The 22,565-nt window shown below is 41.7% G+C and overlaps 1 protein-coding gene across 2 annotated transcripts in view; it reads left to right on the top strand.

Moving 5' to 3' along the window:
* The window catches only part of UBAC2 (UBA domain containing 2), a 176,698-nt gene that overhangs the window by 119,509 nt on the left and 34,624 nt on the right, over positions 1-22,565 (top strand). For both annotated transcript variants that reach the window (XM_053563260.1, XM_053563261.1), the window contains one exon: positions 14,669-14,914. In XM_053563260.1, the coding sequence (XP_053419235.1) occupies positions 14,669-14,914 (246 nt within the window). The remainder of the gene's footprint in view (positions 1-14,668; positions 14,915-22,565) is intronic.

Below are 22,565 nucleotides of genomic sequence, written 5' to 3'. Positions count from 1 at the left end.
TATTTTTGTGTGTTCAAATATATTTGTTCAAAATGCTTTCTGCCCATCTCTACCGGGCCTCTGTGTACCCTATGGATATCAGGCTTTTTTCTGTGACTTTCATTAGTCACTGAAATATGAGTAGACATGACAACTGCTTTACCCAAACGAGAACGTGAAGAAACATTGTCTGGTTCCACCATTGCTCTGTTCCCTTTGCTGTAAGAAAAGCACAGCCAGAGAGAGAGAGGCTGCTCCTGCAGACCCCAGAAGGTAGTAGACACCTGGAGCAGGGCCATAGCCAACATGGAACATGAACAGAGAAGTCTTGTTGGAAGAACCTGAAATCAGAGTGGTTTGTTCCCACCGAGAAAGCTAACTAACAGGGCTCTTTTCTAAGCACGTTACAAATACATTAATTAATCCTCATAAAAACCTGATGATCATCTAGGCAGTATTCTGTTTTATAGGTGAAGAAACTGAGACACAGAAATTAAGTACAGTCATGCACTGCATAACAGTGTTTCAGTGAACAATGGAATGCAGATTATGATGGTGGCCCCATAGTTATAATGGAGTGTATAGACACCTGATAGATGGCGCTTGATATTGGCATTGCAGTAGGGAGATGATTGGTATTCGGTAATAATGCTGGGACATTGGGTTTTCCACATGCAAAAACATACATAAAAGAAAGTATACCACATAGGTTTGTGTGAGTACACTTTATGATACTCACACAACTACGGCATTGCCTAAGGACAAATTTCTTAGAAAGCATCCCTGTCATTAAGCAACACACAGCTGTAATTTGCCAAGTAAAAAGTATATAAGTAGTGGAGGCAAGACAAATGTAGGTATTATAGCTTGCGTCTATGCTCTTAAAAGATAGCTTTGTAGTTTTTTTCAACTATATCCCTTCTTTTACTTGTATATACCTTCTTATCCTGGCAAAATCTATTCCTCTAAGTCCTGACTAAAGCCTGTTCTGAGTCGGTCCTGTCTATATGTATATACACATATAAATATACACACATACATATATATACATATTTACACATATATAAAATTTTGTTTTCTTGTACTAAGAATGCTTAACATAAGACCTACACTCCTTGCACACTAAGTGTGCAATGTGTTATTGCTGACCATACGTACAGTGTTATACTGCAGATTCCTAGAACCAATTCATCATACTTAACTGAAACTGTATGCCAGTAGATTAGTAACTCCTCTTTTTCCCCTTTCCAGCCCCTGGCTACCACCATTCCACTCTCTGATTCTCTGAATTTGACGTAACTTAGAGACTGTATATGAGTGGAACATGTGGTATTTGTCTTCTGTGACTGGCTTGTTTCCCTTAGCATAAGGTGTTCATCCATGCTGTCACACGGTGTAGAATTTCCTGCCTTTTTAAGACTGAATGATATTCCATTGTATGCATGCACCACATTTTCCTTATTCGCTCATCTGTCAATGGACATGGTGGTTTCCACATCTTGGCGGTTGTGAATAATGCTGCAATGAATGTGAAGCTGCAGATACAAGTATCTCTTTGACATCCGGATTCAATTCTTTTGGATATATACCCAGTAGTGGGATTAGTAGGTTATATGGTAGTTCTATTTTTAATGCTCTGAGGAACCTTCATGCTATTTTCCATAGCTGCTGCACCATTTGCATTTCCCCTAACGGTGTATAAGGGTTCCAGTTTCTCCACAGCCTCACCCACACTTGTCTTTTGGTGATGGTGGTGGGTGTTTTTGACAATAGCCATCCTAACACGTGTGAAGCGATATCTCATTGTGGTTTCGATTTGCATTTCCCTGATGATTAGTGATGTTGAGAGGTTTTTCATATACCTGTTATCTTTGGGGAAATGCCTATTCAACTCCTTAGCCCTTTTTAAAAATAAAGCTATTAGGGTTTGGAGGGGGGTTGCTTTTTTTAACTATTAAGTTGTAGGGAGCCCTGTCTTTCAGTTTATAGGAATTACGTATTCTATCTCCAGTGCCTTGTACAAGTCTGACATTTGGTGTACATTCTGTAAATAATTGTTTTAAAATCAACATTATTTAAAGAATTATTACAGTACTGTAAAATACTGTAAATATTATGTGCTTGTCAGTATGCTTTAAAAGTGTGCTACCTTACTAGGTTCTTGACGTGGTCTCCATAATAGTGGAGTACCCGGGCTTCTCATTTTAAAGATGGGAAGACTGAGGCTCTGGTTGCATGACTAATAGGTGATAGAGTGAGGACAGAGGCCAGGTGTTTTGCCCTGGTCCAGGAGTCCAGCACTTTCCACTGAACACTTCAGGGCTCCCATCCACATTGCTCCAACCATAAGAAGCTTACATGTATCAAGCTCTCCTTAAATCTTCCCTAACTATGCCACTAACATGAGGCCACGTTATCATTAATGAAGACATTATTCTAGAGGACAGTCTTAGATGTGAAGTTTTCTTTTTTTTCTTTCTTTCTTTTTTTTTTTTTTTTTTTTTTTTGTAGAGACAGAGTCTCACTTTATGGCCCTTGGGAGTGCCATGGCCTCACACAGCTCACAGCAACCTCCAGCTCCTGGGCTTAAGCGATTCTCTTGCCTCAACCTCCCGAGCAGCTGGGACTACAGGGGATGTGAAGTTTTCAGGGTCTCCATAGGCCCGGAAAGGCATAATCAACAACTTGCTGTAGCCTTCATTATGAATTCTGTAGGCTGAAAAATATTCAAGAAAATTTTATCTTAGTGGCAGTTGCTATTTTCTTCCTGATATGAAGAATCTAGCCTGTAGCATGCTTTGTCATCAAGATATTTAACTGGTCCTCTGTCTGTGCTGGGTTAAAAACACAACTGAAACTTCCCCTTCAACAGGCATTATCATGTACATGAATCTGAGGCAAAGAAGGATTTAGAGAAAACTTAAAGGATAATTTAAAATACATTAGGCTAGTTCAGTAGTGCTTCTGATTAAAAGAAAAGAAACGGAGATAAGGAAGAGGTTGCCAAGAAACACCCACATTTTTACACTGTCGGAGTTATCTTGTCAGCTGTAGCTATCTTGTCAGCTGTAGCGTGGCATTTTTCCAGTGGAGTCTTTGCATTGTCTTACTATCAAGAGATTAAAAGTCTTAACTCGGCTTTGATTATCTGTTTTAAATAGATGTATCCAATGTCCTTTCTGCTTTGGGGCTGACTGTGTTTATGTATCTCATCTGCCTTGATGATAACTTCTGGGAAAGGGTCATGGTAAAATCAATGCATGCTCTGAGCTTATTATTTATGTACTACAGCATGGCATATGGACTCTTCCCGTATTAATTTATGTTAATAGTGGAGAAATTTTCAAGATATTAGAAGTTTTTGTTTAAAAATCCCACCTCTTTTATACAGTTTTTAAAAGAAGATTTATGTGTCTTGTCTATACATGTTTAGATCTTTCTAGGTCATCATATTCCCTTTTTATGAAAAATTCTTTTTCTCTTTATTAAGATGTTATTTGTATACAACAGATTCAATTTTAAGTGTACAGTTTGTTGAACTTTGGTAATTGTGTATAGTGTGTACCTACCACACAATCAAGATAGAAACCAGTTTCCTCACCTTGGCAAGTTCCTTTATTTCCCTTTGCTCTCTTACCGCCACTTCCAAATGCCAGTCTCAGGTAACCACGGACCTTCACGTCACTGTAGTTTTGCCTTTTTCTAGAATTTCATATACTTGAAATTGACTAATATGAAGTCTTTTATGTTTTACTTCTTTCACTTACACGATATTTTTGAAATTTATGTTTTATTAACATTACATTCCTTGTTGTGTAAGTATGAATCTATAGTCTAGATGTACCACTGTTTGTCCATTTACCAGTTCACAGACATTCCGGTTGCTTCCAGGTTTGGGTTATTAGGAATAATGCTGCTGTGAACATCTGTGTACACATTTTTGTGTAGACAAGTTTTCACTCCATTAGGAATGGAATTGCTAGGTCATGCAGTTAAGTGTGCATTTAACATTAAGAGATACTATCACATTATTTTACAAAGTGGCTATACCATTTTACATTTCACCATCAATGCATGAAGGTTTCAGGTGTTCCAAACTCTTGTCAACACTTGATATGGTCAGTTGGTTCTGCTTTAGCCGCTGTTGTGGTCTGTAGTGGTATCTTATGATTTTAATTTGCATTTCTCTAGTGATTAGGGATGCCGAGCATCTTTTTATATGCTTAGTGGTCATTTGCATTTCTTCTTTTATGAGATATCTGTTCAAATCTTTTACTCATTTTTTTTCCATTCTTTTAACTTCTAATTGAGTTAAAAGAATTTATATATTCTGACATAAGCCCTTTATTTGGCATGTTTTAAAGACATTTTATCACAAACTGACTTGCCTGTCTATTCCCTTAACTATGTCTTTCAAAGGGCAAAAATCTTTAAATCTTTATTAATTTGTTGTTACCAATTTTTAAAATAGCTTGTACTTTGGATGTCCTAGTTAAGAGATTTTTGCTGATCCAATATCACAAAGGTTTTCTCTGATATTTTCTTGGAGAATTTAATGGTTTTAGTTCTGTGGTCCAGGGTGAGTATGATCCTTGTGAGGTAAGGGTTACATTTTCCCTCCCACACACACAGATAAGCAATTGTTCCATCACCAATTATTGAAAAGATTATTTTCTCCACTGTATTACCATGGCATCTTTGTCAAAATTCTGTTGACCGGTGTGGGTCTATTTCTTGGCTCTCTTTCTGTCCCTGTTATGTGTCTGTCTACCTTTATGCCAGTACTTAGTGACTCACTTACAATGAATAGAATGTGGCAAAAACGATGGAATTTGACACCCAAGGGCAAGGCGTAAAAAACATAGCTGCTTCACTCTTGCTCCCTGTTGAATAACTTGATTTTGGGGTGCCAAATGCCATGTCATGAGGACATTGAAGCAGGCCTGTGGAGAGTTCCATATGGCCAAGAACTGTGGCTTCCTGCCAATAATCAGCACCAACTTGCCAGGTGTGTTTTTGAGCCACCATGGAAGGTTATCCTCTAGCCCTAGCCCAGTCTTCAGATGAGTGCAGTAGGCCAACCTCTGCACTGGAGCCTTATGAGAAAGGTCGAACCGTAACCACTCTACAAAGCTACTCCCATGTTCTCAACCCACCGAAACTATGTAAATAATAAATGCTTATTATTTTAAACCGTTGAGTTTTGGGTAATTTGTAACTCAGTAATCGTGTAAAACAACCATATTAACAATATTGAGTCTTCCAATTCATGAACATGGTGTGTCTCTATATTTGTTTAGCGCTCCTTTAATTTCCCTTTGCAGTTTTTAAGTTTTCAAAGTACAGGTCTTAAACACATCATTCGTTAAATGTATTCCAAAGTAATTCTGGTTTTTTGATGCTAGTATAAATGGAGTTTTACAATTTTTTTATCCAATTGTTTATGGCTAGTGAAATAGAGTTAATTTTTCTAATATTGTTCTTGTATCCTGCATTTTTGCTGAATTTGTGTATTATTTCTAGGAGTTTTTCTATGGATCCCTTACAGTTTTCTACATGCATCCGTGCCATTAGGAAATAAATCTTAAAGTCTGTATGTTTTATTTCCTCTTTTCCAGTCCATGCTTGTTATTTTTCTTGCCTTAATACACTTAGATCTCTAGTACAATATTAAATAAAAGTGATGATTGGACATTCTTCTTCCTGGTGTTAGATTGAAAGTATTTAGTTTTTCACCATCGAGTCCATATCTGTAAATCCACAAATCTTTCTAGCTTTTCACATTCACTTTTAATTTATTTTTAGTCCGATGTAGGAAACAGGTTTCATCCTCCTGATGCATAATTTTCTAAAAGAAAAAGCTTAGAGCCTCTTTCTGAAACAATTTGTGAGAAACAAGTAATCTGTGACCAGATTAATTCTGCCTCTATTCCCATTCAGTTTCCCAAGAATCAAAATCTTTTAGGATGTTAATCTTGATTCACTCCTGCACTTAAAGACTAACACAGCGAGACTCTGACAGTTACTACCAAAGGCACATGGCTCTGTCTCTCATGAAGGAACAATCTTTTCAAAATTTATCATAAATGTCAGAAATAACTTTGGGTATCCCTAATTTGGATAGAGATTTCGGGGGTAATAAATTATGGTATTTACAAAGTTCCTTCATTCTTTCTGTAATATTTTCAGTTCAAAAGAAGAAATAGAAAAACATAAGATCTTCAGTTCAAAAGAAGAAATAGAAAAACATAAGATCTGTTTCAGCAGGGCTTTTTCTGTTTTGCTTCCTACTATGTTCAGCGTAGGAACTGAGCCTGGCTTAGCAAATATTTGTTGAATGAATAAACAAGACCTTGATCTGTCTGGTTTCCTTGAGCCTTAAGCGCACACAGAGTCTGTGTGCTGGCACCCAGGTGCAAGGGGACATTTGTTCCCTTGGCTCACCCCTATCATGCAAAGGCAGGGTCATTCCCTCTTAGAAGAAGCCCTAGTGTCTTCCTTATTGCCTGTTTGATGGTAGGTTTCTTGGACATGGGAATCTTGGCCCGCAGAGACCCCAGCAGTGCAGCTTGCCTTGTGGGTTTTTGTTCAGTCACGGTTGGCTGAAGAAAGAGATCAACACCTGGGTACCACAGCCAAGTCATGGTGTCTCTGTCTGCTGTGGTTTCAGACTACTACTAAACAAGACCAGAGCAAGTTGAAGTTTACTGTAAAATCAAGAATGTCTTGCATGTTTTCTACCCAGAAAATTGAATTCTTTAGTTGCCCAATGAGTGTTATTTCAAAATTCCCTTTCTAAAGGGACTAATAATCAAAAAAATCTGAATAAGTGTTTAATTTATTAAACTTAATTTATTAAGTTTTTAATAAATAGCAATTTATTAAACATTTATTCAGTTTTTTTTATTATCCACGTTTATTACAGGCCAAAATAAAATGACTTCCTGTTGTTTTACACTGTCAGACTTATGAGGTAATAGCTTCCACTGTTGGCATATGGGGAGTTCCTACCTCTAACCCAGAGCTGTGGCCTGGCCTTTTGACCTTAGATGTGGGCCATTCTTGGGTGGTCTCACCTCTGTCCCTTTTCCTAGCCAAGGTTCCCGAGTTATGCTGCCCGAGAGCTCTGATTGCTCTAGCTGATCTTCCTAGGCACAGACCATCTTTTTGCTTTATCTGGTCAGCTCGAGCCTGTGCTGCTGCTGCTGCCTTCCTATCAGTGGCCCCTCTGTTTGACCTTTGGCTTCCCTGACCTGCTGAGAAGCAAATCCAAGCATGTGGTCTTTTTCTAAAGGCCTGTTTTTCACAGCATCTGTGGGTTTCAAGAAAACTCTCATTCAGAAAACCTAGTACAAGAAGAGTTTATTAGAGAATGAAAATTTAATTTAAAAATAATGTATATTATGTGTAGTGGAATAAAAAAGAGAAACCATCAAAAAAAAATAAAAAAAATAAAAATAATGTATACATTTAAAGTAGCATAATAAATGATGTTCTCACAAAGCTATTGGTAGTAATTAGGTGAAATGTAATTATTTGTATGCCGTCTTGTCATAGAATAAGATGGTATGATTATCAATAGGAAACTAAACTTTTAACCTCTTATGTTTTAATCCTTTGTGAATATTTAAAACATTTTCCAGTAGTGCTTTTTTTTTTTTTTTTAAGCAACTTGATGTCATGCTGTTGTGCCAGGGGCATGGACAGGTGAACTCTACCTTTTTGTCATATGGGAAAGTACAAACTTAGGATCAAGAAGTGTGTGTCTACTAGCAACTTTCCATTTTCCTTTAAAATGGTGTAAGATCATGTATGCATTTTGGTGGAGCCCTCATGCATTCACCATTCACACAGCAAATACTTAAAGAGTACTTACTATGTGCCAGGCGCCCTTCTGGTGCAGAGGCCAAGTAGCGATTTAAAACCAGCCAAAATCCTTTCCCTCTCAGAGTCTACATTTAAATAGATAGGTTGGAAATGTAAGCACGTGAGCACAAAAGCCCTCTTTCCTGGCCAGAATTTGAGGTTATGTGTTTGTTACTGTGTAGGATATTCTTTTCTTTGAGACAGAGTCTCACTATGTTGCCCTGGGTAGAGTGCTGTGACGTCACAGCTCACAGCAACCTCCAACTCTTGGGCTTAAGCGGTTCTCTTCCCTCAGCCTCCCAAGTAGCTGGGACTACAGGTGCCCCCCACAATGCCTGGCTATTTTTGTCATTGTTGTTATAGTTGTCATTGTTGTTTGGCAGGCCCCAGGCTGGGTTCGAACCCGTCCTGGTGTATGTGGCTGGTGCCTTAGCCCCTGAGCTGCAGGTGCCGAGCCCTGGGTAGGATATTCTAATTCTTCATAGTATGGTCCTGCTAAAATTTCTGATATATACATGATTGTGATACAGTTTTGTGATATAGATACGATTGTGGGGGCAAGGACAGGCATGGATAGGAGAGTGGAGCTCTTTAACCCCCATAAAATAAAGAGCTCCTGCCAATTGGTGAATGCTTTAATAAGGCAGAAGCTCTGCATTTTCATTATATTTTTCTTAATTTCTTTTTAAAAAGTCTGAAAACCGACATTGTATTTTTGAGTTGACAAGGTGTATAGGTGTAATACATAGACAGAAGTAGCACAGCAGGTAGGGGGAGATGTTAAATGGAACCACAGTGAGCCCTCACTTAATGTCTGTGGATTCTTGGAAACTAGGACTTTAAGGAAAATAATGTTCAAATAACATCATTTCATTCAATATTATTTCACTTAAAGTTACAGCTTCCAAGAACCTATCAATGACATTAAGTGAACTTTGCAAGCTTTCCATATTTTACTTGAAGTAATTCAATAGTAACTCTGAGCACCTTGTGATAAGTAAAAAATTCATCTTGTTAATCCTGAGAGCAAACTCAAGGAAAAAATGAAATGAAATGTAGCTTTAAAAAAAAAGAATTAAAATGAAATACTAAATAATACAGTATTTGATTAACACAAAAGAACATAGGAGGAATAAAGAATAAAAAAACAGATGAACATGGGCGGCGCCTGTGGCTCAAGGAGTAGGGCGCTGGTCCCATATGCCGGAGGTGGCGGATTTAAACCCAGCCCCGGTCAAAAAACCAAAAAAACAAAACAAACAAACAAAAAACAGATGAACAAATAGAAACCAAATAGCAAACTCCAACTTTATCAAGGCAAATACATTAAAATGTGAATGGTTAAACACTCTCATCAAAACGTAGATATTGCCAGCCTGATTTAAAGCCAAGCAACTATTACATACTGTCTGCAAAACCTACTTTCAATACAGAGACACAAGATTAAAAGCAAAAGGATAAAGAAAGATACATCGTGGAAACAGCATAAGAAAGCTGAAATGACCGTATTAGTATCAGACAAGATAGACAGCTCTATGAATGTGGCTAAAAACACTTTGGAATGCTTTGGTGTAATGAAAGGGTCAACTGTAAATGCAGCCACACCCGGAAACAGGTTCCACATACATGAACAGCTTCTGAATACATAGGTTGAAACAGTTAACAGGAGAAATGGACAGATCCACAATCACAGTTGGATATTTTGAGACCAAAAAATAAAAGTGTTTAATTTTTTTGCTTAATTCAATTTAATTCCAATTTGGCCTATATTTTTCATATTTTGTTATGCTTGTGACATTTTGCTATCCTCAGTTAAATCAGTGTGACTATGCTGTTATATGCCCCATTTTCTGTTTTTCTTCCTACCTGATCTTTAGGAAAGAAATTTCTGTTTTCTTGCCTCCAATTCATTTTTTTTCCTATATTCACTTCACATAGCTGTCTTTGTTAAAAAATATATTTGTGACAGATAATGCTACCCCTCCTGTCTTCCCTTTCCTCCTAACCCCAGTGTAGAAGGAGCTGCTTTGCGTGATTTCTGTATACACTGCAGACGGATATGCCCATAAATGGCATAAATTATTATTTTGTATTTTGAAGTAAAATCTGTGATACCTTTTATGTATATTTTTATCAACTTTAAATATATTAATACATGCACGTGGAGTTTATTTGAACTGTACAGCCTTTCTACTGAATTCCATGTATGTATATTCTGTTTCTTCACTATTACATTCAGCTCTGTGATTGAATAGTCCTTAAAGCACACTTCAGCCCTACTGGGGACTGTCAAATTGCTTTCCAGGGTGGCTGTAACTTAACTGTCCCTCAGGACTTTGTGAGAGCTCTCACTTCCCCTCATCCTCACCCAAACTGGATGATCTCAGATTTTTAAATTTTTGCCAAGTGTTATTGTATTTAGCATTGCTCATTTCAGTTCCCTAAAAACAAGTGAGGATAAACATCTTTTCATGAGTTTTTTAGTCATTTTAATTTCCTCTTCTGAAATTTCTTTTCCATATGGCTTTTAAATTGGGTTGATAGTCCTTTTTCTTATATAATGCCAGGGTTTCGATTCTTTTCTTTCCTTTCTTTTTTTTTTTTTTAGACAGAGTCTTACTGTGTTGACCTGGGTAGAGTGCTGTGGCATCGTAGCTCATAGCAACTTAAACTCTTGGGCTCGAGTGATCCTCTTGTCTCAGCCTCTCCAGCGGCTGAGACTACAGGCACCCACCACAACGCCCAGCTGTTTTTAGAGATGGGGGTCTCGCTGTTCCTCAGGTTGTTCTCGAACTCCTGAGCTCAAGCAGTCCACCTGCCTCATCCTCCCAGAGTGCTAGGATTACAAGCATGAGCCACCACGCCCGCCCTTAGGGTTTCTTTATATGTTCTGAGTGCTGCATTTGCTGGCTGCACGAATTCCAAGTACCTTCTCCCAGGCTTGCTTACCTTTTCACTTCATTTATGTTAACTCTTGGCACACTGTCTTTTAAATTGTAAAGTAGTAAATGTCTGTATCCTTTTATAGCTTGTGCTTTAGGTTTCTTATTTTAAATTCCTTTCTAATCCCAAAGCCAGAAAGATACACAGTTTTGTGATTGGTATTTGTGTACTTATTTCATTGGAAGTTTAAGTCTAGTGTCAAGAAGGGGGGCCTATTTTGTCATCTTCCTTTTGTATAGTTAGGTATGCTTTTCCCTCCTAATTTACCCATGTCTGTTACATAACAGGTGTCCTTACACTCAGGAAAATGTTTCCAAGGTCTTGTTTTCTTGGTCTGTTTAAGTAACCTTAAATGAAGACCATGCTGCTGTAATTACCCAAACTTTATAGTATGTCTTGAAGTCTGAGTACTTATGCTCTTATGCTTCTTTAAATAAACTAGCTATTCTGGATCCTTTGTGTCTTTGTTTTTTAGCTCTTTTCATTGTGACATAAACGTATAAACCATAACTGTCATGAAGCTGCACAAATCACTATAAACATACCCATAAAACCACCACCTGGCCAGCCCCTTCGTCCACCGTACCTCCCTCTCTCGCCAATTCCTCCTGGTACTAATGGTGGTCATCTTTGTGCTTTGTTTTATTATTTTACTGTTTGGTGTATAGTTTAGATTTATCTATTCACAGCAGTGGAATTATAATGTTTACAATCTTTTCTGTCTAGCATAATGATTTTAAAATTTAAGCCTTAAGTATTCTGTATGAATTTGAGGATTAATGTCCATTTCAACAGAGCACCCTGTTAAGATTTTATTTTGAATTAGATTGAATTTGTATATTGATTTGATGAAATTTGATATGTTAACAATTTTGTATCTTCCTATTAATGGATGTGTTGTCTGTAATTTTTGCTGGGTTGGTTTTCTAAAAAATATCCCTTATTAGACTTTTTCGGTTTCTCTTTCAAGGCCTTACTTGTTTTAATTGGATTTATTCCCAAGTATCTTGCCATTTTTGTTGCTCTTATCTGCTGATACTTGTTTTCCTTTCTAGACAGCCTGTGTTCTATCTCTGATCGCTTTTAAGGATTTCTTTCCTTAGGTGTCAGTTTCATTTTAGTACTCTTCTAGGGACTCTTGAATGTTCAATCTGAGGATTTATATTCTTTTATTAATTCTGGAAAATGCTCAACTATTATTTCTAAATATCTCCTTTCCACCACGTTCCCTCTGTTGTCTTCTCCTTCACACACACACCCACCCACACCCGCCCCCCCAGTAAGACATACACTGACACCTAATCTGGTCAGAATCCCCCTTCCCTTTTGGCCGTCCCCCTACACACACACACACACACACACACACACTCTCACACTCACACTCTCTCTCTCTCACACTCTTTGGCGCATGCCCTGCACACACACACACACACACACACACACACACTCTCTCTCTCACTCTCACGCTCTTTGGCGCATGCCCTGCAGAGCTTGGACCTGCTGGGAGTGGGAGGAATCAGTGCTTCTCACTCAGACTCCAGTAGCCTCCACTTCACTACCTGGTGCCTTTAATCCTTGAGCCTGAGTCTCAAGGACTCTGCAGAAATTTGAATTTATGCTGCTTAAAGCCTGAGCGATTTAGAATTACTCAATATGCTTTCCATTTTGTTAGTGTGATTCATGATTACAGATGCTTTTTCGTTTTACTGACTGGAGTTTTTTCTGTTTTCGTTTTCTTTGCTGCTTTGTACTATTTTTGAGAGAAGGGGCACAGTAATCATTTGAAACCAGAAGTCTCCCACTGTTCACTGTCAGCCTGTTACAGTCTATCTTCTGCACCAAAACTGTGTGTGTAGGCACCTTGTTCATCAAGTGCCTCTGGTTGCCATGTTCAGTGGTCAGTTCTCTCTACCCTCTCTCTCTCTAAGCTGTTAGTGGTCTCAGACGTGGCTGACTGTGCCCACATTACAACTCTCTTCTCTTCACTTCCGTGCTACTAAACTCTCCTAGCTTTCCTGCTGTTCCCTGGCCCCTCCTTCTCAGATTTCTTCACTGGTGTCGCCTCCATCCATCCACAAATTACTAGTGACCCACTGGGTTCAGTCTCAGTCCTGTTCTCTCGTCCATTACTCATCCTCCACCCCCGGATTACCTCATCTAGTCCCGTTACCTTAAATACTGTGTAATATCCAATGACTCCCAAATCCTTATCTCTGCCTTTTTCCTTGAGCTCCAGATTTATACATCCAACCACCCGCTTGACGGCTCTACCAAAATGTCTAATAGATACTCCCAAGCTCATGACTGTGTGGCACATGCATTTTTTCTGCCTGGGATGTTCTTCCCTCAGCTCTCCCAGTCACTGGCACCCCGTCATCCTTAAGATCTCCACTGAAGCATCCTTTTCTCTAAGGGCTCTTCTGACTGCCTGCCCTAGAGTAGGTCCCTCTCCAAGTCACTGTATTTCCATCACAGGACTTGTCAGAAGGTGTTTTACAAGTTGTCATACTTACTGACTGTTCTGTGAATTAACAGCCATAGCCTCTGTGAAAGTGTGCCTTGTTTTTCTCATCCCCTGATGTAACTAAGTGTCTAGAGCAGTGCCTGGTGTGTATCAGATTCTCAAGAAATTCTTGCCTAATTAATACAAATTTTTGTTTGTTGGTTTGGGTTTTTTTTTATTTTTGCAGTTTTTGGCCGGGGCTGGGTTCGAACCCACCACCTCCAGCATATGGGGCCAGCGCCCTACTCCTTTGAGCCACAGGTGCTGCCCTAATTAATATAAATTTTAATAATAAAACATTGGCATGGACGTTTCACATATTAGATACGAAGTTATCAAATATACTCCAATTTGGTATGAACGACTTTTTTTCCTAAGAATCAAATTCACGTAATTATCAAATCTACATTATTAAAGATTTTTACAAATGAATAGCCATAGTCATTTTTACCAAGAAAACCATGGAAAGTCTTGAAACATCTCTTGCCATATAAATAACCTTAAAGGTGAAAAATAGATTAGTTTATAAATGGAATTTTCTTTTTTTTTTTAAGAGACAGAGTTTCACTTTGTTGCCCTCTGTAGAGGGCTGTGGTGTCACAGCTCACAACAACCTCCAGCTCTTGGGCTTAGCCGATTCTCTAGCCTCAGCCTCCCAAGTAGCTGGGACTATAGGCACCCAGCACAATGCCCGGCTATTTTTTTGTTGCAGTTTGGCTGGGGCCGGGTTCAAACCTGCCACCCTCAGTATATGAGGCCAGTGCCCTAACCCACTGAGCCACAGGTGCCACCCTATAAATGGAATTGTTAATATTTTATTTGTAACTAGCTAGTGATGATGAGGAATTTAAAAATACAAAGAAATCAATACTTGAATAACTGGCTAAACACTATGTAAATAAAAACCAAGATTTTAGGGAGTCTTTATTTTCTGACAAATCTATTATGTGTTTGGATCAGATTTAACAACAGTCATTTTTGTGCTGTTATCTCTCTCCCGTGGCCATCTGCCAATGAGGGTAACCACAGAGTTAGTACAGTGTGAAAGTGTTTTCATAAGCAGATCTTCTATACCCTTTTCACAAGATGAAAACAGTGTTTTAAAATATCTTACCAGCACTTTGACTGTTAAATGATTAGTATTTTGCTAGCTTTTCTAATTCAATAAAAACAAAAAAATTGTGTGCTAAGTATATTAAATTTTTCCTTGATTTGTACTGCTTAGTATTCTGTAATTTGGTAGAGATTTGACTTATCTAACACTGCTGACACTAAAAAATAAATCTGAAATATTTTGTGACTATTGATTTTTGTGTTAAAGATATTCTTTAAAATTTTATTACATTTAAGCAGTATCATTGGACTTCTTTCTTTCAGATTTCTGGAATGTGCTATGATAGCAAAATGTTCCAAGTTCACCAAGTGCTCTGCATCCCCACCTGGATGGCAAAGTTCTTTTCTTGGACACTGGAGCCCATCTTCTCCTCTTCAGAACCCACCAGTGAAGCCAGAATTGGGATGGGAGCCACCGTGGACATCCAGAGACAGCAGAGAATGGAGCTGCTCGACCGGCAGCTGATGTTCTCTCAGTTTGCACAAGGGAGGCCGCAAAGACAGCCACAGGTAAAGGGGACAATCACCAAAAGTTTAAAAATACTCATTGGCCCAGGTAAATTTCTCCTTTCTGATTTCATGGGAGGCAGAGACTACATTTCATTCCTGTGCATTGCAATGTGGATGTTGACATGTTCCCAAATAGAATGTAAGTCTAGTGAGTGCCCATTAGTGGCTTTTCTTAGTTTTTTTTTTTTTTTTTTTTTTAAGTTGAAAAAAATAAATTGCAGCTGATTGGTCAAACTGGACATTCTTGTTCCACTTATATCAGGTAAGCATTATTTCTTAGAGAAACACCAACCTAGTTAACAAGATGTGCTATTTATCTGTTTTTATAATCTTGTAAAAGCCACAGTGTCTTCCTGTTAAAATGCTAATTATGTGCTGTGGAATGAAGAACGAATGTAAAACTTCCTGATTTTCCTTGGTTGAAATAAAGAGAATATGAAGGTTAGAAAATTTTTAAGAGAACAACTAGTGAGTGAATCAAATAAGTGCTGTGTCTTCTTAACCTTGTTATCAATAATCAGGAAGTATTTCACATTTGTCTACAAACAAACCGATACTACACTTGTGTTTCCAGCGAGACTAGAGAAGGAGGGTTACTGTGCCTCGGGCTAAAACCCCTGACGCCATCTTTCCTGGACGCCTCTGTGATTCAGAGCACTTGGCTCTTCCTGTCCTGTGTCCATGTTCTTTACTCTGTAGGGTAGTAGACATGGGACTATTCTGTCTTGCCATCTCTGTCTCCTGCCAGCATTGGGTGTGAGAGGTAGGTGTCACGGTGGTTTGAAGTGGAATCCAGACAGAGGTCCTTAGAGTCCCATTGGAGATGCCGGTCCCACAGTTTATATTTTGGGTGGGAGGAGGGGAATGGAGTCTGTGAGAGAAAGAGAAGCAAAAGTTGTTTCTTAAAGATGGGTTTGAATTTGTGGTGACTCCAAAACATACCATAAAGATGCCCGTGATGTAGTAATTAAGGATAGAGGGAAGATACTTCTCACAGGTGAAAGCTGGAGGTGTGGATGACGAGGTCGCCTCTGTGGACAAGCTGGGAGAAGGGAACTAGGCAAGTTGTGTAGGAGGACTACAGCCGAGGTGCACACAGACACGGGTGGGGCCTTGTAGTTAGCAGGAGGTGGGTGCTATAAGGAGATCGAAGAGGAGTAGAAGGTATGAGAACTCAGAATGAGCAGTGTTGGGAAGCCGAGTAGTGGTGAGTGAAAATATTTTCCAGGTAGAATGGACAGAGCTTATGAGAGAGAAGGAGAAATAGGGGATGATTCTGAGGTTTCTGGCTTTGATAATGGGATAGATGGGTGGTGTTCTATCTCACTAATTTCAGAGGAGCAGACTGGGGGGAAACATGTCATCTGAGGTGTGTTGGGAATCCCTGAGAAGAGACTCCCCATTAGAGGGCTGTGCATCTGTGCTCATGAGTAAGCCAGAGAAGCTATGTTTCTCAGGTTGCCTTCCCCGGGAAGATTTTTCTGCATGTTTATTGGAGAACACTGGCAGCTTCAGTGTCACTGGGGGAGGAAGCAAGAATGGACAGAGGGACAAGTTGAACTGCAGGCACAACAAAAGCCTCAACTCCTGTGAGCGCAGTGGAGCCAGGAGTGCCCTTCTGAGCTGTCCCAAACTGGGGCAAGAGGTCTGAAGTGTTAGTTAAACATGTCACAGCCAGCCCTGGGGAGCAGGTGGCACAGCGCCTCTAGCTGAGGACTGAGTTCTTTCCCCCGATGGAGGTGCAGGACCAGGCAGCATTATGGCATCCACAGTCCAGCCCTGTGCTGCTGGGGTCTTTCTGTTTTCCTTATCTAAGAGCACCTCTTCTGGGGTTCCAGTGGGACCCTCTGCCTTGAAGGGAGAAATCAAGAGGATGGTTGGGGGACAAAGTATACCCCTTCAGTGGAGGCTGGTCTCAGGACCAGTCTGGTAGTCATCCTCTCCTTCCAATGCTGTCTGTTCTGGAGTCCCCATCACTGTCGGCTAGAAGGCTCACTCTGTAAAGTGACACAGACCGTCATCCCTGTGGGGTCTCAGGCCCTGGTCCCCAGGCCTTCTCAGGCTGTGTCTGCTGCATGTGTCCATTTACTGTATAAACTGGGCAAGGGAGCAGCATGAAGTGGTCCAGTGGATGTGCTGTACACTTTCTTCCCTGCCTCTGGTTTGCCAGTAGCTATATCTTTTCCTCAGGATTGGGGCTGATTACTGCTGCCGGGACCTGGCTCCACTTCTGGCCTGCAAGTCCTCTGGACCAAGAAGCCTATAATGACCAGGCAACAGCTGTTAATTAAAATGTAATGAGATTCTTGCAATGTCCCCACCTGTGAGCTGTGCTCTCATGGAACCTGGAGTTGCAGGGACAGGAAGCCCAGGTTCCCCAGAGAGGTTACCAGAAGGAAGGGCTGTTGGGATCACTTATTTTTAAGGCCCCGCACTCTACCTGTGGGGACATAGCACGCATATAATGGTTGTTGACTTAGGCTTAAACTGTGTCCTCTAGCATTGAGAGCCATCTTGCAGGATATTGTCTCCTGGTGATATTTCACCTGTACTGTCACCTGGCTGTGCACTAGGGTCTGGCAAGCTGATAGCTCCTGGGTCTTGTGGTATATGTGAGGTCTGTGTGTCCTGTGGTCTTGCCACTGTTGCTCCCACTTTACTGTAAGTGGGTCCTTTGATCTGATGTGATGTTATTCAGGACCCCAGTGGTGTGCTGGCTGGCGGAAGAGGCGGAGAGACCTATAACTGGAGTATGTCCATCCCAGTTAAGATGAATCCTGCCCGCCCTCATCTCCTAGAGTTGCTGTGACAAAGTGCCACGGGCTGGGTGGCCTAAACAACAGAAATTTATTTTTTCATGGTTTTGAAGGCTGGAGATACAAGATGAAGGTGCCAGCAGGTTTGGTTTCTGGTGAGGCCTCTCTGCTTGCTTGTAGATGGCTGCCTTCTCCCTGTGATGTGGCCCTTCCTCTGCATGTGCTCCTGGTACCTCTTCCTTCTGTAAGGATACCAGTTCTCTTGGATAAATCCCACCCTATGACCTCATTTAACATTAATTTCCTCCTTAAAACTCCTACCTTTAAGTATAGTCACATTGTAGGATTAAGGCTTCATGTATGAATTTGGGCAGGCACTTGTGAAATGGTACAAGGCTTTGTTGGTGGCTGTCCCCCCTGCTCACCAGACTCCTCTGGTTTCATAGGTTGGTCTCCCACCCACAGGTCTGAAGTCCAGAGCTAGAGCCTTTATGTTGAGTGGTATGCTGGACGGCAGGGAGCATATTACTCATTCAGAAGCCCACTAAGTTCTCACAGTAACCAGACATTTATATCCCTACACCTGACCAGCGTAGCCTACTGCTGAACTTCCTCACTAGGCCATGTTCAGTCCTTTGTCTTCAGCTGTTATTCAGGTGGGCCCGGGAAATCACCACCTGGAGAGCTCTGCTACCACCGAAGAAATTCTCTGCTGTGTGCGTGTGCACGGGTGAGGACTATATGTGGGACAGAGTGTTGGGACATACACGAGGGCAAAATTTATTTTCCCTTATTTTTCAGCAAGTAAATACTTAGTACTTATGTGCTAGGAGCGGGGCTAGAGTGGAAAAGACAGCCCAGTTCTCTTCCTTACAGAGCCCAGGTCCTGTCTCCTGCTGAGTTACCATGTTTCGCTCTGTCAGTAAGAAGACTACCATCATGCCTTGTGCCTTTCACTTGCTAAGCACTTTGCAAACACTCCCAGTGTCAGCCTTGAGAAGTAAGGGTTTTTCTTCATGACCCCCGAGGCTCAGAGGGTACATTCTTGTCCAGGGACATGCAGCTGCTGATGTGGAACCTGGGCTTGGGACCCAGCTGTGTCTGACTCCAGGGCCTCTGTTCCTGATCCCCACATCGCTCCCTTCCCCAGTGAGATCCTTAGTGGATTTTTTTCCCCATTTTTTCCATTGTCTCATAGGAGCCCAGGCCAGGCTTCATTGTCTAATCACAGTTCAGACCCAGAGTTAGAACTTCTGCTTCCATCTTCCTCTACCTGTTTCCGAATTCTTTTTATTTATTTTAATGTCCCTATATTGTTTATTGTAGGCAACCTCAATTTGTGTTATTACATTTAAAATAAATCTATTATTTGTATAAAAAGTGTTTTCAGATATTTTTCATAGAACTTGGGGTTTATTTGGTCAGAAAATCATTCAGTTAATAATGATTGAACATAAAAGATGATGTGTCTGCAGTTTTTAATTCCAGGCATTCCAGAACTCAAGTCTGGTTTTGACTTGTTCTCTAGACCTCTCTGTCCAGTTCTGTTTCATGCAGTTCGTTTTACCAGCTGCTTGCCAAGAGCCCGGCCTGTGGTCCTCCCAGGGCTCCTAGGCATAGTCAGACTGGGTGAGGACCAGGGTGGGTGGGTCCTCTGTGAGCACAAAAAGAGTACAGAATGTGTGATTTCCCTTGGTGAGTTTGTGGTCAGGGAGCTCAGGCAGGTGTACTTGAAATAGATGAGCATCTAAGAACAATGGAACATCTGAAGAGTCCATGGCAGTGAGAAAGCCATTAGTGTGGACTGATGCTGCCTGGGGTGCATCCAGGGATGGGCGGGAAGGCATTGGATGCATCATTCCAGGGGCTGGACCAGCAGGAGGGAGGGGCGGTGAGAAGGAAAGGCCTCTGGGAGCCCTGTCCGGGTGAAAGGGGAGGATATGTAGTGAAAAATGGGAACTAATGTAGCAACTGGTAATGGAGGGAGGTTTTTTAAACCTGACAGTAGATTTTAGTTTGGATATTGGAAGCTGTGAAAAACGGTTTATTCAGTAACAAAGGTAGGACATTTATCTCAGAAAAATTTGCCCTTAACACTCAGGGACCTCCCCAGGCCCTGGCTCCAACACTGTGTTGAGCTCCTGGCTCCCCCCTTTGGACCCAGGAGCTGGACTTCCCTCTGTCCTGGGTTCTTACTGCCCTTGGGATGTCTTCACTGCAGTTCACAGACTTTTGGGATGTGCTGTTTCTTTTTTTTTTTTTGGGGGGGGGGGGGATGTGCTGTTTCTTTGCTAAATTTGCTTTTCCTTCCTGCTCCTTACTTTTATGAAAAGCACCGTCGTTTATGCAGAGGCCCAAACCTAGGGCTCTACTCTAGACATCGTCCACTTAAGTCTCCCTACCTGGCATGCCTTCCTGCCGCCCCCACCTGGGTAAGTCTCTTGTCATCCCCACAGCTAGAGTTCAGGCTGCCCTCAGCGTTTGCTGGATTTCTGTGGCAATGACTTCCCTCTCTCTGTCACCAACTCCCTGCCTTCCCCACCGCACCCCACAGCTCAGCCCCCACCAGGGAGCTCTGTGAAAATGCAGATCTGACCTGTGCCACCCCTGCTCTAATCCCTGGTGCTCTCCGTAGCTTTCCAGCTGATTAGAACGCAAGGCTGCAGATAAGGCTGCCAACATTGGTGTAGGTAGGTCCTTAGGCAAACTCTGCTACACTATTTGCAATTCATCGTAGCCCAGTTTTCATGCCGTTTGCCTTCACATCTGTCCTTTTCTCTGCCTAAAACGAACTTCCCCTCTGCCAGCCTCTTCACCCCACCCTTCCCACACACACCCCATTTTTACTTACCTGACTCCCCTTCTCTCATAGTGTTCCTGACACTCCTCACCTCCTATACTAGAGTCTTCCCCAGTGGGATTCTGAGGGGTGCTGTGTTCCTGCAGCTCCATGGGTCTCATGGCGCTCACCAGCCCACCTCCTGTCTGTCATTTCCTGCATCAACCACTGTGTTTTGGAGTGGTGGAGACTTTTTGGCTTCATATCTCTAGTACGTGAATAATGCCTGTCACATAACAGGAACTCACTAGATGGGGCATCAGTGAGCAGACACATGCACAGTAAATACATACAGAATGACTACTGCATGTTCGGAGTCTGGCTGAGTACAGATGTGAATACGGCTGGAAAGAGGTACAGAAATTCTCTGAGAGGGCAAGTAGAAAGCAAGACCATGTGGAAGCTGCAAAACATGGCTTATTCACTAAGAGAATGTAAAGAGGAGAAAGAAAATAAATAGAAATCCAAGAGACGAAGGAGAAAACGAGGGATAAGGGAGCCTGGAGAGTAGCATGTTTCAGGAAGAAAAGACATTGAGTAGATTCAGATTTTCCCAACACACACACACACACACACGCCAAGCAAAGCTCAAAACCAGGAAAAGACATCTGTATTCAGCAAGCATGAGTTCACTTTTTTATTATGTTTTGTTTTGTTTTTGAGACAAGGTCTCATGCTATTGCCCAGGCTAGGTTGCAATGGCATCATCATGACTCATAGTAACCTCAAACTCCTGGGTTTAAGCAAGCCTTCTACCTCAGCCTCTGGAGTAGCTGGGACTACAGATGTACACCACAATGCTCAGCTAATTTTTGAGACGAGGTCTTACACTTGCTCAGGCTGGTCTCAAAGTCCTAGTCTCAAACCATCCTCATGCCTCGGCCTCCCAAATGCTAGGATTACAGGCATGAGCCACTAGGCCTGGCCATGGGAGTTTACTTTTTTTTTTGAGACAGAGTCTCAAGCTCTTGCCCTTGGTAGAGTGCTGTGACATCACAGCTCACAGCAACCTCCAACTCCTGGGCTTAAGCGATTCTCTTGCCTCAGCCTCCCAAGTAGCTGGGACTACAGGCGCCCACCTCAATGCCCAGCTATTTTTTGGTTGCAGTTGTCATTGTTGCTTAGCAGGCCCAGGTCGGGTTTGAACCCATCACCCTAGGTGTTTGTGGCCATTGCCCTGCTGACTGAGCTGCAAGCGCTGCTGTGAGTTCACTTTTGAAAGGAGCTTCAGTGTTAAGGTGGAGACGGCTGGCTCACTTGGTGACCGGCCTTTGTGAGCTGGGGACGGGGAATGTTGGCATCACGTCTCTTCAAATCAGCCTGCCTTGGTCAAGGACATCACTGCAGTTGTCACACCTGTGCTCTGAAAAATTACTCTACATTAAATATCATCTTATGCACTGAAAACACTTGTCATCTGGTCTATGGCTTATATATACTCCATGGCTTGGAAGGACAGTGACCAGTGGCTCTGTGGACCTTGCTTCCTTGGAGCTGGAGACCTGAGTGCCAACAGGGTCAGAGTGCAGTTTTCCCATTCCTCGTTAAGCCCAGCAATGTGGCGACATTGTCAGGCAAGCCATCCCTTTTCTGGGTCCTTCTGAGCACTTCCACAGGTAGTTCCCCTCCAGAGCCTCTGTGATCACCTCATGGCTTGTGGCATGGAATAGCATTGCCCTCTCTGAGTCCTGTTCTGTGCATTCATGTGGGCACAACGTGCTGCATGCACATTCACTCTGCTCTTGGGAGTCCTTGCCTCTGACTCACTCCTCTCCCAGCAGAGCTGCTGGCTTCACAGCAGGTGACATCTCAGAGTCATTTTGCTACTTGCAGCTGTGAATCGTTTTTCCACAGCCAGGGCCATTACATAACTTTTCATGAGTCTGTGTTTTATTCAACCTTGGTAGTATGTGAGCTCTTGAGGAGCAAAGACTGTTTTACTTATTCATGTCCTTTCTGGCCACCTGGGCCTGCAAGACATTTGCAGCCAGACACAGGAAGGATGCTGGGTCTCTGTGGGAATTCATGGACAGCCCTCGCACCAGTTCTCTCTGAG

This window comes from Nycticebus coucang, chromosome 15 (genome assembly GCF_027406575.1).
Source record: "Nycticebus coucang isolate mNycCou1 chromosome 15, mNycCou1.pri, whole genome shotgun sequence".
NCBI lineage: Eukaryota > Metazoa > Chordata > Mammalia > Primates > Lorisidae > Nycticebus > Nycticebus coucang.
Note: the sequence above shows the minus strand (reverse complement) of the source record. Positions and strands in the feature narration are given on the sequence as shown.